The sequence below is a fragment of the Manacus candei genome, unplaced genomic scaffold, assembly GCF_025592945.1.
Source record: "Manacus candei isolate 608988 ecotype Guabito, Panama unplaced genomic scaffold, ASM2559294v1 h1tg000043l, whole genome shotgun sequence".
In the NCBI taxonomy this organism is placed as follows: domain Eukaryota; kingdom Metazoa; phylum Chordata; class Aves; order Passeriformes; family Pipridae; genus Manacus; species Manacus candei.
This window is the reverse complement of record NW_026138091.1, coordinates 6,684,320-6,704,363: the sequence shown is the minus strand read 5'-3', so window position 1 is coordinate 6,704,363 and position 20,044 is coordinate 6,684,320. Positions and strand designations below refer to the sequence as shown.

Genomic DNA, 20,044 nt, shown 5'->3' with positions numbered 1-20,044 from the left:
GTGTATAACACATCGAAGGGCTTTGGCTGTAGCACGTTGTCACTGCTCCAGTGGAATCACCTGGCTCTCTATAAAAATTCTTTTTTAAACTTGAAGAAATAATCAGCTGCGGTACAGCTGAGCTATTTTTTGTGCAATAGGGACCGGTCTGGTCATTGACAAGTGAATGCAGAAGCTATGCTGTGGCTGTCTGCCAAAGCAATTATTCAGGATTTAAGCTAAAAAGGCTCCTTCTTCCATATCCTCTCCCTTTGCAGGGTCATGTAGGGATAAAAAGGACTGTAAGGTGGTCTTTTCCCAGGAGGAGCTGAGGAAGCGGCTGACACCCTTGCAGTACCATGTCACTCAGGAGAAAGGGACTGAAAGGTAAGGTAGGACAAAAGAAACTCAGATCTCAAAACACAGGCATATTTCTTTTCCACCTCTCCTCTTACTGCAGTTTCCTCACTTTCCCCACCAAATTTTGTTGGTTTTTCTTTTCCCCAGGATTTCTGCACTTGTTTACTAACCCCTACAAATTAACACTACTGCAAAGACAAGCATCTGCAACATGGGGGCCAGGGCCAAAGGTCTTGTGTGACTTTTAATGAACACTGCATGTCTTATAAAGTCACCAGGCTTATGTTTAGAGTCTGGTTTTAGTTTACTACAAAATGTGTGGAAGTAATAGTGGTTTAGGTACACTTTTTTTGGAAGACATCGTGGTAAGCAGAACCACGAGGGAAATGGCCCCGTGCCAAGAGGCTGGAGTTTTGAAGGTGGCCATTGTAAGTATAGACGTTTTGGCTGCAGAAAGAAGGTAGCATAATTTAGTTCTTTTCCACCCCACTCCAATTTCTTTTTGAAGCACATGTGGAGAAGGTATTTATTGGCTCATTTGTGGTTGGAATGTAAAAAATTTTCAATAACTGCCCTCACATGGCTTTAGTTGCTGGAAGCCAGCCTCAAGTCCTGGAGGGAAAAAAAGACTCGCTTCCAAGAGTGTTTTTAGTGAATAAAGTCTCTCTCTCAGCTGATTCCAGCACGAAAGTAACTTGCCAAAGCCCAGCCATTTTTTGTTGTCTAATTTATACCACTGAGCTTGGCCTAAGGCCCTGGCTTTACCTCTGCTCCAAATGTACTAATGATGTAACTGCTTGTTTTCATTCATGAGTTGAAAGGGCTCCCTGCTGCACGTGCGGTCCCAGTTAATGGGCAAACCTTTTCCTGACACCGCTGAATTTGGTGGCTGAATGTGCCAGGGAGACTGGCAAGGATGGTCCCCCTCTCCTCTCCAGCCCCTTCAGTCCTCCAGCAGCCAGCCCTGGCAGGGCAGGGAGATGGTGGCCTCTGCTGGGAGGCCTGCCTTCCCCCCGGCCCTCCGCGCTCTTGTGTACGGGACCAACAACGTGATTTAATGCACACAAACAATTGGAGATTAGGTCATTCTTAAAAATCCTGTTTATAAAAAAAATTGGACCTCATAAAAACAGTGAAAGGATAATAAAAACAAGCTGCTGAGCACATAGGCTTTTTGTTGGGCTAGCACAGCTGATTCGTATTAGGTGAATGACCTCCTAGCCTTTTAGATTGTTAACTTAGAAAAATATTCCCTTAAAGCTGGAATATTGCTTTTCAACTGAAAATATAAGGCACACACAGCTTGAAATCATGCACCAATTATTTCATTTTCAGCTACAATGCCTCTGCTGCCCAAGCAGCCAGTGGCAGCCTGACCCAGCACCTCACACCTCGCTCCGCTGTGGCCACCGAGCCTGCCACACTGCCCAGACACTGGCCCAGGCACGTGTGGCAGGTTGAGCTACATGCTAAACAATCAATGTTTACAAAAATTTGACAGTTCACTTGCCAAATAGGGGAAGACTCCAGTTTTACGCCTTTTTGTTGGTGTTGTAGTTCTGGCCTTTGAACTGTGGGACAATTTGCTTCCTTTTGCATGATGTGTAACACCTGAGGCACACTAACAAGGACGTTCCCCTTTTCCTGTGCCTGCTTTATTTGCTGCCTTTAATAAAAACCAACTTCCAACTTTGAAATTGTGGGTTTTTTCTATAATGTTTTCTAAAGACTTAGATACTTTGAAAATTAAAAAACCCCCAAATTCCTTTATTTAATTTTAAAATGTTGTGTTGTTTTTCCAGTGCCTTTGAGGGGGAGTACACACACCATAAAGCTCAAGGAATATACAAATGTGTTGTTTGTGGGACTCCTTTATTCAAGTGAGTATGCTAAATATAGTTTTGAGATGTCTGTCTCTTAGGTTATGTGTAATCTTGTGTATATTCCACACATAATTGTATAAGGTCATTTTATAGGCTCACAGAATGGGGAAGTCATTCAGCCTGTTAAGGGATACATGAGAAGCAATGTAAATAATAGTCCTATAGTAAAATTAATCTCATAATAAAGATAAAAAATTATGATAAATAAGACAGTAAGATAACATTCAGGTAAAACAGGACATATGACAGAAAAATAAGTAGTAATTGTTTAAATATTTTTTCTATATGCAGCTATGCCAAATAATTGCAACACAGTCTTCCACTGCCTTGACAGATACTGAAGTTTGACTGTTATCATTACTTACAGGTAGCTTTAAGAGCTACTGGGTGGTGATGCTTGATCCACGCTACAGCATTTTATCTCATAATGGAGAAAAAAGTAGATGCTTTTTTTTCTTTAGAATTCAAGCAGTTAAGAAAACAAAACCTGGGAAAATTGCATTACTTACTATATTTCCATCCATCCCAAATAGCACACATGGAGAGCTGATTTAGGAATTGGAGCAAGGATTAAGAAAGAAATACTAACTTTTTTGTCTTGCATGAAAAATACTCTTTAGAAGTGTTCTGGCAATTATAGCTGTAAATTTAATGCTAGAAGCAGTGCTGATTGAATTCTCTTGATCACTGCATTGTTCTGCAGAGATTCAGTTGTTGTTTTTGTGTTTTTTCTTCTTTCTAGCTGCTTGTGTTCATTCTGATTAATTTAATTTTTTTTCTTGCTTTTTTTCCACCTCAGTTCACACTGACTCAGTCCCTCTCACTTGAAGAGGTACCTTTACAAGAGCATGAAGCAGGATGGTCAGGACAGTGCAAATAATATAGAAAATTGGGCCAGTAATAGGTTACAAAGGAAAATACAATTGATGTAGCTCTAGAATCACCAGATGTGATAGTGATAGTTGTTTGCAAGAGAGTATCTGTAAAATGAAAGAAGTGCTTAATCTCTGTGATGTTTGATTCCTCTGCTGGGAAGATTACCTGCAGAAACTTGAGTAAGAATGTGAATTTTTTGAGTTGAAAAACTGATGGTTACAAACACAGCCAAGACAATAGTCTCATGTCATGTGTTACTGTGGTGCTTAGCTTGGGGATGCAAAGTGGGGATCCAAAGTCTCCATAACCTGGTTTTCTACACGGCGATTTAGACATTCTCCTTCTTACAACAGCCAAATCTTTGTGGGGGAGATCCTGGCTCTGTCAAAGTCAATTCATATTTGGTAAATGGAGCCAGGATCTCACCTTCTACCTTCAAGACTGACTTCCTTTCTATCATTTAATGGAGAAAGAATCATAGAATCATAGAATCAGCTGGGTTGGAAGGGACCTCTGAGATCATCAAGTTCAACTCTTGATCCACCACCGCTGCAGTTGCTAGACCATGGCACATTGCCCATTTAAAATGAAAGTAGTTTTTTTGGTGGTATGGGGGGGTTTTTTTAGTGGGTTTTTTTTGTTTGTTTTGTAATGTCCAGATAGTCATCTGAAACTTGCCTTTACATTTGTTTCTCATTGGCTGTCCATTAATTTTTTTTCCTTTATGTCCTTGTAATCTGTAAATATATATATTTGGACTATAGACCTGTCAGTTTAACTAGGAAAGAGACCGGAGCTTCAGCAGTAATATTAACAAACTTCAACTTTTAACATTTCTGATTTACGTTGTTTCATTACCATGTGACACACAAGGTCAGGGAACACATGAATTTTACACTACAGATGAAAGACTTATTTTTTGGTAGGTCTTTAAAACAGAACTCTGTCTCTATCATAGGAAAGATAAAAGAAACAACTAGGAATTTGACATCTCTTCATCTACCTACTCATACTAGTGTTATGAGAAACCTCCCAAGCTTTATGGAGGACATGCTTTAACTTTTTCCACAATCAAAGGTGCGTCACACAGAAAATCCATAATCATGCCATTGAATCTAATTATTCTATCTCTCAACTTTCACGCCAGACAGTCTCCTACATCCCAGTACAGCTGCCCTAAAGAAAGCAATAAATGAGAGAGACAATAAACTAATCTCAAAGACCTCCTTTTCTGCAAACCAGCCCTTATGTAGTTTTGTGTTACACTTACTCCAATCTAGCTGTAGGCCTATGCTAAAAGGACCCCTGCTGCCCCCACCTTTCTCTAGGGTGTTTTTTCATGGCTTCCTCTTCACTGGACCTCACATGGTGTGGCTGGAGCATGTCTTGGTGCAGAACACTGATCTGACAGAAAACTAATAAGCCAAAGAAAAAGCCCTCATCCTTATCAACCATACCTGCTCATGTTAATTTTTTGTGAGCCACATTTATCATGGATGAACAGCCTCTGCCACAAGGTTGTGTTTTTCTGTATCAGTTCATAGAGGGTCACCTATGCCACCCAAATCCTCAGTGGTTTCTAAGGGCCAAGTGTATTTGCAAAATTGCACCTACTTTAATTTTTCAAACCATTTTCTTGTACACTGTGCAAAAATACCATTCTGTCCATAGCCATGGTTAGAATGGACCTGAGTGAAATCCATGACTCATGCTATTGCCATAGGAGAGAAGCTATTCCATATTTAACAAACCATGGTCACATCCTTTACCATATGCAGGACTGTGAGAAAGATGTGGTATAGATGGGAACTGGGAAGCCTGGGAGAATGATTTCCTTTTAAAAAAAGAAATATTATTGTTCTGTCAGTTTCCAATTTTTAGGGCCAAGGACTGAATTGCCAAGTCTTCATAAATCACCCACTGCTGCCTTTATTGCTTCCTGGAAGGAATTCTTCGTAATGGTGTTGGCTCTTCTGAACATGTGCTAGAGACATAGCAGCAGGCTTATCCATGCTATATTTTCACTTGATTTTTGTTGAGCTGTGTCAAGTCTTCTCAACATCTCTCAGACATCCATCCAATCATGAGAAAGTGAAAACATGGGTGGGTAATATAATCGTACCATTAACATTGTGCCACTAACACTGTACCATTCCTGCCTTCACAACACAAGGGAGGATTTCAGTCACTAGGCTAGAGCTCTACAAGGAATTTCCTTGCCCCAGTGCTGAGTGCTTAATTAATGGTCTTTAATCTTTCTTAATGATCTTTATATCGTTTGAGCATGCCAAATGACAAATCAGCACTGGCTATCTGGCCAGGAGAGCCCATATGAAATTATCACTGTAGCATCTCTATTAAGATCTAATAGCTTCATCTGTCCTGACTGACTCTTAGCTTCCTTAAAAACTTTGTCAAAACCAGCAGCTTCTATCTAATAACATTTGTTTGAAGTAACTTGGTTTTCACCAGTTTAGGAATCAGAATTGTTTAGGTTGGAAAAGACCTTTAAGGATCACTGAGTCCAACTGTTAACCCAGCAGTGCCAAGTCCACCACTAAATCATGTTTTTAAGTGCCCTATCTACATGTCTTTTAAATATCTTGAGGGATGGTGACTCATCCATTTCCCTGGGCAGTCTGTTCCAGTGCTTGGCAACCCTTTCCATAAAGAAATTTTACTAATGTCCAATCTAAACCTCCCCTAGTGCAACTTGAAGCCATTTCATTCTGTCACTTGTTACCTAGGAGAAGAGATCAACACCCACGTGGCTACACCCTTCTTTCAGGTAGTTGTACAGAGTGATAAGGTCTCCCTTGAGCCTCCTTTTCTCCAGGCTAAACATCCCCATCTCCCCATCAGACTTGTACTCCAGATCCTTCTCTGGATAGGCTCCAGCACCTCAATGTCCTTCTTTTAATGAGGGGCTCAAAACTGAACACAGGAGGTGCAGCCTTACCAGTGCCGAGTACCGGGGATGATTGCCTGTATAGATAATTTCCACTGATTCTACCAGGAATTTCATTGCTATTTTTAGTGTAAAATTTCAGTGGATTCTTTGTATACTTTTAAGTCTGATATGTTATTTCCCTTGTTTGAAATTCACACTGTTTAGTAATGACTGTTCATCAGTCACCCTGCTTGGGAGAACTAATTTTCAGCTGGTCTTCACCTACCTTATGCTTGACTATGTGTATGTATGTACCTCAAGTAAAATCAGGTAGGGTGGATTGCTATGGATTATGACTACAGAAGCTGTAGATTTCTCTAATTATTTGTTTATAGCTCTCACATTTTAAATAAACTCTGGACAGAACTCACCCAGAGACTACTCATCACCATCCCTGGAGGTATTTAAACGACATGTAGATGTGGCGCTTAGAAATGCAGATTAGTGGTGGACCTCACAGCACTAGCTTAATGGTTGGGCTTGATGATCTTAATGATATTTTCCAACCTAAATAATTCTGTGATGTTAAAATGCTCTTTTTGAATTTGGCTTTTCATCAATATGCATAAGAGAAATTGTCACAGCATCCATCAACAGTGAATCAAACTTTTCTTCTTTAAGCAGGCTTCCTAAGGAAGTAAGACATACAGCATTATTCTGACTCCGTGTCAGTCCTTTCCTAATAATAAAACTGTATCATTTAATGTACTTGCCAATTTCAGCCAAATTTGGCAGGGAAGTAGTTATTAAACCTCAAAGATATGAAGTTCTTAAAGAGATAAGAAAATCAGGAAAGAGATCACATTCAAGCCCTCTCTGAGGGGAGACCTGAACAAGAGTTCAACTATATTATTAGATTATAGCATATAATATTATTGTAAATAATATATATTACTGTGTTATAACAGAGAATCCACGTGAGGGTGGAAGATAGAGAGACATTAGGAATGTCCAGCTCTGGGAAGTGCCTGTGAGTAGTTCTGCTGCCTGAGACACCACAGGCTCTGTCCTCTGGCTACAACGCAGCAGCAAGCCCAGCTTTGCTCCTTCTGCTGCCCAAGAAGCTACACAGTTCTTAAAGCTCAAGGACTTCTCAAATTCCCAGTCTCAGAAATTCCCAGATAGTTACATTAGGTATTAATTTTTACATTGTAATACTGCTGTGGGTTTTTTTTTTCTGGAAGCTTGACTTTTTATTTGGAAGTTGGACCCATGAGTAAGATCAGTGACTGCTTCCAAGTAATGGTTTATGATTTCAGAAGGGCTGTGTCCATACTTGTAAATAAAATTGACAAAAGCCTCTTCTCTGGCTCTAAAGGCAAGTGGCAAGTGGCTTGTGTTTTTAGCCTGGATTGCTCTCCTCTGAAACAGTGTCCTGGTTCATCCTGCTTGTGGGGAATGGTCCCTGGCTTGAGCCTCCTCTGCAGTTTGCCTAGGTCCTGCCTAGGAGAGACTACTTGTGAGCATTATATGGGCCAACACAGTGTCCAGGGACATGGTCACAACTAAGCATTTCTGCCCTGGCCTTCTTTAGCTTGCTAGCAGTGCTGTAGCCAGGAACACTGATATTCCAACTTGCTATTTTCTGTACCATTGGAGACAAACATAGAAGAGAGAAGAATGATTGTATTCTGCTCACACATCAGTTAGCTTAGATTGCATCAGGAGCCTGCTAAATCATTGTCTCTTCAGCAAACTGCCCAGGCCAATATGGAATGATGTTCTTTGAAAATGAAGATTTACCAAAGCTGCATCTATCATCTTTATGACTGTGACAGACCTTTATTCTATCAAAATTCTTTCCATGGGGAAGTAGTATAGTGAATGTCTCCTCCTACCAATGTTGTGTGTAGCATCCTTACAGGAAAACCTTGCAAAGGCACACACAACCTGCTTTAAAACTGCTAATGCAAAGGTATAAAAAAGCCGAGAGGAATAAATTACTCCTTCCATGGTAAAGCAAAAGGATTAGAACTGCAGAGTACTTTCTGAGAGAATTGCAGGACTTTCAAAGGCTGTTCTCCACATTCCTTCAGGAAAACCTATATAAACCTGTTAAATACTTCATCGTGAAGGGTAAAAGAAAAGGCAGTTGTAACGCAACAGCAGAGGTTCTGCAGTAAGTCCTTTTCCTCTCCTCTTGCCAAAGGCCTGCTTCCCTGGCAAGCAACAGATCTGCATTAGCTTCAGCTGTGGGGTGTGTGGTCACACTGTGCCACAATGTGGCACTGAACAACTGCAGTTCAGTCATACTTAAGAAGGCAGTAGTTTAAAATTCACACTGTAGGAACACGCGGTGATTATCATTACTCCATTTCTCTCTCAGTATCTGGCAGTCTGAGCATCTGATACATGATGCCTTTTAAAAGGAGCAGGTTGAAACCCTGCACCTCTTTGCAGTACAGATAAAATGACCATCATATATTTTATTGTTTGTGTTTGGCTTAATTATTTCTGGGATCTTTAAAAGTATTGCAACACCTTGTCCTTAGCTAAACCTTTCCAGTAGGTCACTATTTCCTTGCATACGATATGTTGGTGGTTGAGCCCACTTTGCATTTGTATTGCCATGTGTTGTATTTGAGCCATATCACAACTGGAAATACTCTTTATAAATACACTGTGTAAATACCCTCTTGATCTCTTTATGCATATAGACTCATTTCCAAAGATATTTATGAATGATTGCCTGACTTTCAGAGTACTGCTATAAGGCAGAAGTAGAGAAAATACTCTGTTCATCGGGAGGGTTTTCCCCTCTTCTTGTCATAAATGATAGAAGGCAATTTGTACAGCCAGGACCTGGCACTGTCAGGTGCATCTGGTCTGGCAGGATGCTTAGGTTGGATATCAGAGTATGTACTGTGATAACAAACAATTAGGAGTTTTTGCCTTCTAGTTATTGTAGTTTTAAAAGTATAAAGGAGCCAGAGTGAATATTTTTGTGTGTAGCAGAACATTGCTTTGGAATGTACTTTCAGTATTTAATCTTATCCTATTAAATGCCTATATTTTAGTTGCACATTTCTAACACCTACATGCAAGTAAGTAGTTTCTGATACCTTTGTCTAATGTACTGTCAAGAAAATGATATAAATACTGGAAGATCTAAGGAAAAAGTGCTGCTTCCATTGAAATTGCTGGAAGCTTTGTCATTCCTTTAAGGAGCCAAGATGACTTTGTATTCTTGCAGAGTGCTTCTCTCACATCTGCTACTTATGCCAAAGACACTTTATTATTTTCCTCATTTTTTTCTGTGCCTTTCTAAGATCTCTAACAGTTTCTGTAATACTCTGTCCTAAATTTTGCATTGTTTTCCCAAGGGGAAATGATAACCATAACATCGGTGACCCTCCTGCTCTCAATGGCTCCTAGTTCTACCTCCCATGTTGTGTTTTCTTCCATAGCTATTCTGCTGTTGCCAGACAATGTTCTATTCATTTAGCACCCCCATAACAGTTTTCTGGTTTGTTGTCCAGTAATTTATGACTCTTTGGAGCTTTGGTACTCATTACAGTGCCCAGTGACCCTTGTGACCCTCCTCCACGTGTACTCTCTGCCACCTTGGCCTCTGGGCCAGTTTGTTGATGCCGCAAATTGCAGTGCCTATGTCCATACCAAGCCATGCAGCTGAGAAACAAAAGCTTTGTTTGACCAACTAATAGCAAGTATCTAGAATTTAGGCAGCGAGAAGTCAATCGTACAGATAAACAGAAGCTGAGAGTAAGATTCATAAGTTGTGTCTGACTATATAGGTAGTGAGGCGTTGCTGATACCGTGATGAGCAAGAGAGAATGGTGTAGGTAAGTATACAGCAGCTTGAGGAAAATATTGTAAATAAAACACTGACTGAGCTTTCCTTGGAACTCAGTGAAATTTTCCCCAGGTTACCACTTTTCGCAGAGTGGGAACTTAATCCTGCTGGGTGTAAATACTGCCACGGTCCGAGGGTAGGTATAGGACCGAGACAGCAACAAAGATCACAACACAAGGTTGAAGACCAAAGCTATCTCCCTTTAGTGAGGGTGAACACAGGTTTATATAGGGTTCAGGTAGAAGGTGCTAGAAAACTAGGTGGTGCGTGGGATAGACAACCAGGGGAACAAATGAGAGAAAGAACTTGGGAGAAGAGGGAGGAAGTTGGGAGGAGCTCGGGAAAACCGAGGACCAATGGGAGCTCACTCCGCACTGCAGCATATTCCAGCCAGTCAGAGGGAGGAGCAGGGAAGCAGGGAGCAAACAACTCAGGGCAAGCCTGGACATACCCAAGCAATACATATAAACGGGGTGTTATATTAACAGTTTTTAAACCACATTAAAAACTTCAAAAGTCCATGCAATAAATTCTTCTTAATTGTTGTATATTTGTCTCCACGCCTTGAATCTTTCCCAGTCCAAATCTGTGTCCTCCACAAAATACCACCTGAATTACACTGCCAAACTGAGCATGGGCTGCTGCATGGGCAGTTAGTGGTGGTGGTGGTATTTGTGAAGGCACGTCACCAACATACTTTCTTTGTGCTTTTGGTGGTACTTTATAAGTACCAAGTAGGAAGATATGCTATGTTTTTTTCCTTTCATCTTTTCATCTCCTGAGAATTATATTTAAGACATAAAATACTGGAGGAAGGTGGCGAATGAAAAGGATGGGAAAAGAGAGTTGTTTCATTTCTGATGACTTTAACTAATAGTGTGAAGTTGTTCATTTTTTAAATTAGGATTGATTTGATATTCTTTTCCTGTAGCATAGATCTTGGCATGGAATTACAATGCCGGTTATATAAAATATATAGAGTATGTGTAAAACACATCTACATGTACCTGCATGTGCAAACACATAAAATAAAAGAAGAAAATAAATTTGCAATTAGTTTTTGAGCTTTGGTCATTTGTTTCTGAAACAAGAAGGACTGTAACTTCCTAAAATAAATCCCCTCCTTGATGCAATGTAAAAGGATCCAACCTTGTACTTCCTCCTTAGAATATCTGGGGAAATGCATTTTGCTGCCAATGTAACATGCTTTAACAGGTCTCCTGCTGGGCAGACCTTGTGTCCCGCTGTGACAGCCATGACCATGTGTACAACTGATTGTTACTGGGCGATATAAATCTGATTGGAACATGCCCGTTAATTGGTTTGAGAACTCAATATAGACAATGCTGTCTTGTAGCAGATTGTGTAGATAGACCTAGTCATAGGGTTAATTCTGCTTGACAGCACATCAGCCGCATCTTGAGTAATTACCCAACTTAAGTTTTCCCACAGTTGAATTGAGATCTTCAAAGACTTCTACATTTAAAAGTATTATTAACCGATATCTGAAACATGATGTTCCCACAAGGGCTAATTTTTTCTTCCTTTTATTAAATATACAGGTTATAGGGTTCATTTGCTAAGTGCTAAACCCTTAGAAGAAAACACTACTTGTTAGAGAGAGAAAAATCTGCAATGCATGACCAAAGCTAATGGTGCATAATGCACACTTCATTGTCTTTTTGCAAAGACTTTAAAACAAGTTAAAATTTAGGTCTGGCTCCCTTCCTCTTTCCCTCTCTTCCACCCCCCACTTTCCACTTTTAAGAAAATCAAACCACTTACTCCTATGAGCAGAGTGAGTAAATTGAAGACACACACAAACAAAAACCTCCTAGGATGTTGTACAATTAAGTACAGATCATTGAATACAATACATATGACATTAATGAAACGATATCTGCTTCAAAAATAAATTGGAAACATTCATGAATAAATTAAATCCTCTTAATGACTTTTAAAAAATGAAAATGAATGAAAACTATTTACTTCATACCAATGACTGTATGCTATGATTCACAATATAATTTAATCCTGGTTTAAATTTTTATTTTATTTTCTTCATTTTGTGATTTGACTTTTATAGTATCTTTTTTGTAACTCTACATTGTAGAAAACAGCAAAATATTAAAGATAATATTAATTTTTTTGTTTCAAATGCCTTTGAATGCATTTAATGTTAATATACAGAGTTAGTTACTGGTCTTGTTAAAAATGATGTTTGCTGGGGGAATCAGTCTGACAAATGACTTTTATGGCATAAAGCAGTTCTTGTAACTTATGATCTTTTTATTTTCTTTTGTAGGTCAGAAACAAAGTTTGACTCCAATTCAGGTATGTTTAGATTTACAGTGTTTTACTGAATGTACACTATTCAGGTTAATCTCAAAAGAATAGTTTATCAGTTCAAGTTCAGTTTAGCTTTAAACAAACTGGGGTAGGTCAGTCTTAAAAAGGATCTTCATTTCTCACTCTCTGAAAACAGCATTATTACTGTGAAACATTTACTTTCATTCCTTTCATCAGTTGCTGTCTCTTTACATTTTCCCAAAAGATGATCAGGAAGATGTATCTTGCGACAGGCTTAAATTGATCCAGAAGAATTATAATACAAATAAATGATAATACAGACTAAAGCAAATGGAGGATTGAAGTGAAGTTTGAGAATGATCACTGCTATAGAGGAGAATGTTTTTCTTCCTGGTGGACAAAGACATTTCATGGGAATTTGAAGTCAGTGCAGTCTATCTGTCAGGAAACAGATGATTTGTCATCAAATTTTCATGACAGATGCATGTACACAATACATGCCAGACCAGTCTGTAGAGCGCAGTTGAGGAGATTTACCAAAAGGCAGTCTCTCTCAAGCTGACTTTTTGAAGAATAGTAATGTGTTGTAGGGATTGGGAGAGAAGTGAAGGTCAGTCTAACAGGTTAATGTGTATCTAGTAAGACAAAAAACACAGGACAGCAAACAGGGGAACAGTTGTGAGAAAAAGCCAGAAATCTAAATACCAGACTTATTTATTCAGTTAACTATTCCTGGGTGTTTTTATGCAGTTAAACAATAATAAATTAAGAATAGGCTGTTGTCCTTAAACTAGCTGAAATGTCCATTGCCTGAAAAGGTCATTCAAAATACATTTTTTGTTAGGATGAAAAAAGTCTGTTTTAAACAGGAAACCTGATATTATTATGGCTGCTTTGTTTTTAGACCGATGTTATCTTCTATATGGTTTGCTTAAATGCAGTGATTATAATTGCTTATGATCTTACGAATCTAACAATATATATTAATCAGAGTGTTTATGCAATAGCATATTTCCTTTTATCCCAGTTATACCATGATTTGAGTTTGAAATGTGAAGCATTACGTTGCTTTTTCTTTCCATGTTAGATTTTATCTTTGGAACTATATGGGAGTGAAATCTACAGCAGGAAGCGTTTAAATGGCCAATTCCTACATCTTGTATACTTGAGTCATCTTGACTCTATTATGATTTTAGTCTGTGAGTTTGAGGTTACCTGCTTTAAATACTGCTTGAATGAACTCTATGCTAAGATTGCTTCTTGGATCATGACAAAACATGGAGGGATTACATGGAGAATAGTTTCACACATTGTCCATCATTACCCCCTTTACTTTAGTACAGTCACCAAAACTAGGGAGTGGAACAGAATGTCACATCTTTCTTTTCTGTTGAGTGGAAAATGCTCTCTGCAGAGCTTCAATTTGCCTGGTGGATTAAGCTACAATTTTCTGACACTCTTTTTTGAAGCAGTTCTCCTGTTAGGTGCACTATTCTGCTTGCCACTCCCCTTGGCAGTGAAGGCAGGCGTATGGTGTTTCCCAGGAAGCTCAGCATAGTGATACAGGTTTGGCACTATTGCAGCTATGGCGAGTGCCTGCTCAGTACATGTCACCAGGTCTCTCTGCCCCAGAGCTCCTGGTCCCATTTTATTCTTTACCCCAAATGCTGTACTTGGAACTGAGAATTACTGAGCTTTAACGCCTCAGTCTCATCAGTGCTGCATCTTTTGGCACAGGTTTCAGCTAGCAACCAAGGGGAGATGTTAAAAAATAGTAGAAGAAACAGATCAAGCACATAATTAAAATGGCATTTTAAGAAGAAAGAAATCACAGAAATTATATAACCTCAATGTGCATTTCATGGCCAGCAATATCAAGGCTGATAAAACCCTTATCTTTGTGAGAAGTACATCAACCTTCCCTTTATAGGGACAGCACTCAGTTCTTCCACTGAGAAGCTATTTGTGATAGTCAGATGGAGTTTTTCTTTTGCTCCCAATATGTAAGAGCAGAGGAGAAGTGGAGATACTGAGGTCAACTCAACATGTATCATCCAAATAAAACAGCACTTGTTTTGTTTCCCCACCAAAGAGTTTGCTGTTACTTTCCACAAGCAGACAATAAACCCAGACCTCCTGCTGCCTCTGGCTGAACAAGAGGGTGTAGGCAGGGAGAGGAAGGATGTGTTGCTGATGGCATTCTCGTAAAAATCATCTTTCTTTCATATGGGAGGTGCAGTGCCCTATGTAGCACCATGTTCTGTATTACACAGGCTTTTGAAGAGTGTAAATGTAGCATTGGTTTTAAAAGGGCTGTTGCCATTTGACACCAATGACTCTATTTATACAACCTTGAGTTCCTTGGAGACAACTTAAGGTATTTTCCCATCCCTCATTTCATTTTGAATTCCCTAGACTGTCATTCCTGAGTAAAGCAATGATCCCGCAAACTGGAACAAACATGCTTTGTTCTCATTTATCTTATGTTACTCAAAATGGTTCAAGTGTTGAACATGAGAATGAGGTTATTTTATTCTAGAATGCATTTTTTTTCCCAAAGAGCTGTTCTGCAACTGTTGCATGCTCTAAATTAATGCTAATGTTAATTCCAGTTAACTTGCAAGTCTAGATGTGCCTTTGTTAAGCAGTTATCAATGCTTATTATACTTGTCTTTCCTAGAAATATTTGTGAAGCATTGAAGAATTATAAGAAGTCTTTCTGAAGCAAGTACAAAGTCAGAAATACAGCTTTTAAAGTGCCCAGTAGGCTCACTGCAAATGTAACCCTGGAAATGTTGTTCAACACTGAAATATTAGGCAAACATTGTCAAAAGAAGATTAATTTGAACTTGAGCATTAAGTTAAAAGAAGGCTGTAAAATTCCTACAGTGATGATCAGGATTTATCATACAAATAGCTATAACATCTGTAGGGGACACACATTCTTCATATCATGACTAACAGTTCCATCTGAGAAACTTCTTTTTCTCTGCTGATTCTTTAAGTCTATAGCTCACAGAATTTCTGTCTCAGAGACCATGGGGTTAGCTTCACGCTGTTAGAAGATCTTATGAAATGAAACAATTTTGCTTTCCTGTCATAATGTGATGAATTTCACTGGTACTTAAAATAGATTTTTTTCTAACAAAGTACTTGGAAGTGAAAAAGGTTGTAGGAAAAATATTTTTTTCCTTAAAATTTGCTAGGGAGAAAAGTAAACCACAAAAAAAGCACAGCTGAAACAATTTTGTTCTAATTATTAGTATTTTGTTTGTGTCTAAAATGCTTATTGTGCTATGTGCTTGGTTAGAAAATTTTGGAATTTAAGAATGTAAGAATTATATTGGAATAATTATTGGGATTCATTTGATGAATAATGAATAGGTTTTGGTTTTTTTTTTAATTTAGAGGAAAATAGGTCTTCATGTTGCTGTTCCATGACAGGAAGAATTTGTAGGTCTCAAAAGCTGTTGGTGAACACTGTCAATCCCACTTTAGTAATAGCAAAAATAATCATAGAAAATGCAATCAACTGTCTCAGCATGGCCCCTGGTCACCAGGGAATGGTAATGGTGAATTTCCTACTGCCTACTGAGAGGGCTGGAGTTTTCTTGGGCCATCTCCTGTAATATTTTCTGTATCCTGCATGTCACTGTGAAGGTGAGATGTGATATTCAAGTGATAGTGTTGGCAGTGAAATCATGAAGTGTAAAAAAAATCAGCTTTGTTCTGTGTTAAAAAGAAAGGGAAAACTCACGGACAATATACGAGGACTCCAGTGGAGTCATTTTTGTATGTGTGTCACTCAGACCATGGAATGTCGGAAGTCAGAGAGTGCAGGGTGCAATAAAGGGACAGCTGGGGAAGCACCACACTGTAGAAACATATCTGTGCACTGAAGAAAGAGGAGTGCCCAAGGATACACAGTGTCTTCAGCTGTGTTCATCATTTGCTTTGCCAACTTCCTGCTTCTCTCACAAAAAGAGATGTATCTCCAAAACCTGTTCTTCTTTCTTCCTGCTTCTACATAACAAATGAAATGTAGAGATAATGTATGTGAATTTATATCACTTTTGTGTCAATACTTTGGAAACATTCCAATTAGTATCGGGAATTAAGCTATAATAGCTGCCCATGCAGCTAGAGGCTGTCCTGAGGGGCAGCTACACACCAGCTTTTGTTGGATTCCTACTGCCCCAGCAGTCAAATACAAAGCAAGTCAAGGAGCCCCTGACAGTTCCTGGAATTTCCTTCGCCTGCCTTGTCTGGACTCACAGTGTCAGCCGGTGACTCTGCAGGTCATTTCTCCTCTCCACATTGTATTTTCCACCAGAATGAGTGTATCGCTATGTCTCAGCACTGCACAATGCTGCCAGCCCTCCATCCCCATCAAAGTTCCCATCCTTTCCTTTCTCAATTCTTGGATTTACTGGTATCTTTCCTTTCATGTGGCTCCTACAATGTACTAATTTGCAAGGCTACGTGATTCAGCACAGGTGCTAGAGAACAGTTGAAGAAAATTGTAAGGTTGCGAGTGGTCAGATGTTTTCCTCTCACAAATTCCTTTTGGCTACACTTCCAGATGTTCAGCAATAGGCTTTGCAAACTCTATCAACCCTGATTTCCCCTAGCCTGTCATCAGTCCCATTGTATGAACTCTTCGCCCAAGTAAGAGAGAAACGAAAACCAAAAGGCATCTTGAAAGTATCTTTCACTGACCCTTGCTACCAGGGAAGCGCAAAAGAAACTTAGCTTGCCTGAAAACTTAGGTTGCTGAAGCAGCAAGGTACTTGGTAATATCATCCATTGATCTAAATACAAATCTAAATACAGATTAAGAAATCAATTTCTAAATTTATTGATATCAGCTTCTTCACCTAGGTTGTGATAGAGCAGTTCCTAATTTCTTCTGAGAAAGGCTAAGTAGTTTCAGGAACAGGGAAGAGAAGTGACATTTGGTGTTCTTAACACAACCACGTTGACAAGTTCAACAGTCATGCTACTGATTAAAAAATATTAAAAGATCACTTACAGAATCTGTAACAGGGAAAAGTGGAAAAATAAACTAAGATACTTAAGAACAGGAATGCTCCAGAGCTTTTTGGATGAGGCAAATGACCTCTCCAGGTTCCCCTTCAACTATGAGGAATAATTTCCTTCTCTCTTGCTACCACCAGCACACGGACTCTTGAAAAGGTCCAGGAGCTGGCACAGAGAGATTGTGGGAGGCAGTTACTGCAAAAACAGAACAGCAGCTCAGATTATCTTGTCATTACTTGTCAGTGCTATTTTGTTCTTGGCATTAACAACTCTTCAACTGGATTGTTGGGGATGCAATGGCTGGAGCATATGGCCTGTCATATTTGTTCAGGTGCAAGCTGAACCACCTGATGAATGTTTTCAGGGCCAAACTGTGATGTGGCTTGGAGTTTTAGGTGGCTGGGGCATCTCACTGGTACATCCCAGTGCCACTGTGGCACGAAGCACCACTTAGCATGTGGTAGGAACTGTGCATTAGAGGGCCTTGCTCATGGAGCCAGAATGTAATATCAACAAATACGATTTTCTATTTTTGTCATATAGTCATTGCTGTTCTTTCTTGCCTTGCTCTGAGGATCTTGGTGAGAAGGATTTTACAATGTGTTTAAATTAGTCCTGTAATGAAAATATTTATATTTAGGTTTTCCATTTTATTACCATTAACATAAGGAAATTCATCAGACTTATTTAGGAAAAAAATTTACCTTTCTAACTGCTGAAGACAGTATTTTATATCTTTTTTCACTGTAAATAGCTAAAAAAGGCTGTCTTTAAGAAATAATTTGCAAAAGTAGTCTGAGAAGACATGAATAATATATAAAACATGGTTTTATTCATGGAATTGGAAACTGTGGGACTGAGTTAAATTAAACTCTACAGCAGATTGGCTGAGGATTTTTTAATAGTTTTAAGTATAGCTGCTTCAGATAGGTTTGGTCTGTTGGGGAGCTAGTCTATTGTTAATCAGCAAATTGCTCTTTCCAGTTAGTAACACTGAGAAGCATGTCCATTGCCTTTCTAATTTGGTTTTTTTTTGCAAAATCCTTTGCAAGGATTTTCAGAGGAAGAGCTTTCTCCTGCTATTTAGCACGTCCAAGACCTAGAGCAGTGGAAACACTTTTTCATTTGAGATCAGCTCATAGGTCCACCATAAATCACATCATGGGTGGCCTTTACAAAGTGTCATCTTCTAGGCTAAGCAAATGAAGTTGAGTTAGAAAGAATCTCTGGAAGGCAATGTAAAAAGCAGGATGGTGAATGTGTTCACATGAATTAAGAATATTTCTCTCAGCCTACACAGTCACCCACACCACAAAATTTATTTCAAGGGGATCTCAGTTCCCTGCAGAAGAAATAAAATGGTCTGCAAATGGTCTTCCCAGGTCCAGAATTTCTCACCTAATTGAACAGTATGATTTCTGCAGCAGAATGCATGACTGTGGCTATAGATAAAGGCCTGAATTTGTTTGTTAAAATCCAATATATATATTAATAGTAGCATTTAAATAACATGTAAATATTATCTAAGTACTTAGGCATATGGGACAGAAAATACTTATAGAATATAAAACAACCAAATGCTCTTGAAGACAAATATTCCTATCAATGAGATAGGAACCTGTTTACCAGAGTATCATTCATGCATGCATTAATTTCTAAAAAAAACAAAACAAAACCACATGTAAGATACTTGACATAGTAGGGCCTGGAGAATGTTAAATGTGCTGATCAATTCCCATTCATTGAATCAGTTTGAATCTTACAAAATTCTGAGCAGTCTGATCATCTTCTGCAGGCCGTGAGAGTTAAAGATGCTCTAGACTTGTTGTGGATCAGTTTTATGGTGCTTTTCATTATGATGGAAGTACTATTGATTTTGAAGGGAAAAGGATGTGAAATCAGATAGTGCCCTGAAAAGATCCTAATATGTTTGTTAAAATAGACTGTATTTGGTACAATGCAAGGCATTCTCAAGACAAATTGTTTTTTCCTCCTTAAAAAGTACTCTTTTTAAGCTCTATCTCCCTTCAAATATGCCTGTATTCACTCTGAATCAGTAAATTCCTTGCTTATTCTAGAAATGCATGTTGAATCTCCACTGCACCCTTCAGTAAAATTAAGAAAAAGTTCTTAAGTACTTCCACTCCCTTTTCATTCATTCACTCCCACTCAATTGAAAATGATTCTTGTTCTCTTTTTTGGTGACAAATAAAAATTTTCATCTTTTATTTGGCTGACAAAAAGCAAGCTGAGGAGGTTGGGTTGTGGTGCATTCTTTATTTGTGTAGTGACTAAGGCTGTGCTGGGAAATCAAATGCTAACTCACTAATTCCTAAACCCTTTTTTGGGTAGATCACTACATCAGTTGTCCTATGAAAAGGACATCCCTTGTTTCTCATAGCACTTTTTTATTCTGCCTTCTTGAAAACAGACAAGGTCAAAGGAGGAGGGAGCAGAGTGCAAGGTGGCAAGGTTAGTAGCCTCTCTGAGATACTAAAATTCAGTTCCTACTTGGCTTCTTGTGGAGGAGGGAAGTTCTTCTGTTCATGTGATGCCCTATTAAATCAGAGGAAGATGATGAAAAACATGGCTTGTCAGCTGAAGGGTGGTCCCACTTTTTCATCCAGAGAGTCTAGCAGCTCCTTCATGTTCACTTTCCAGTTTCACAGTAAAACCAAATCAAACCAAACCAAACATAAACAAACTAAATCTAACCTAACCTAACAAAAATCCTCGGGTTTGGCTGAGGGAGAAGAATTCCTTAAGATGCTTTCTTTCAGCCACCCTGGCTTCCCTTCCCACTCTGGAAGCAACACCTTAAGACAGCAATAA

At 39.0% G+C, this 20,044-nt stretch overlaps 1 protein-coding gene across 7 annotated transcripts in view; it reads left to right on the top strand.

The window, feature by feature from the left end:
* Positions 1-20,044, top strand: part of MSRB3 (methionine sulfoxide reductase B3) — an 83,129-nt gene that overhangs the window by 33,549 nt on the left and 29,536 nt on the right. For all 7 annotated transcript variants that reach the window (XM_051795835.1, XM_051795838.1, XM_051795841.1 and 4 more), the window contains 3 exons: positions 258-366; positions 2,142-2,219; positions 12,168-12,196. In XM_051795835.1, the coding sequence (XP_051651795.1) occupies positions 258-366; positions 2,142-2,219; positions 12,168-12,196 (216 nt within the window). The remainder of the gene's footprint in view (positions 1-257; positions 367-2,141; positions 2,220-12,167; positions 12,197-20,044) is intronic.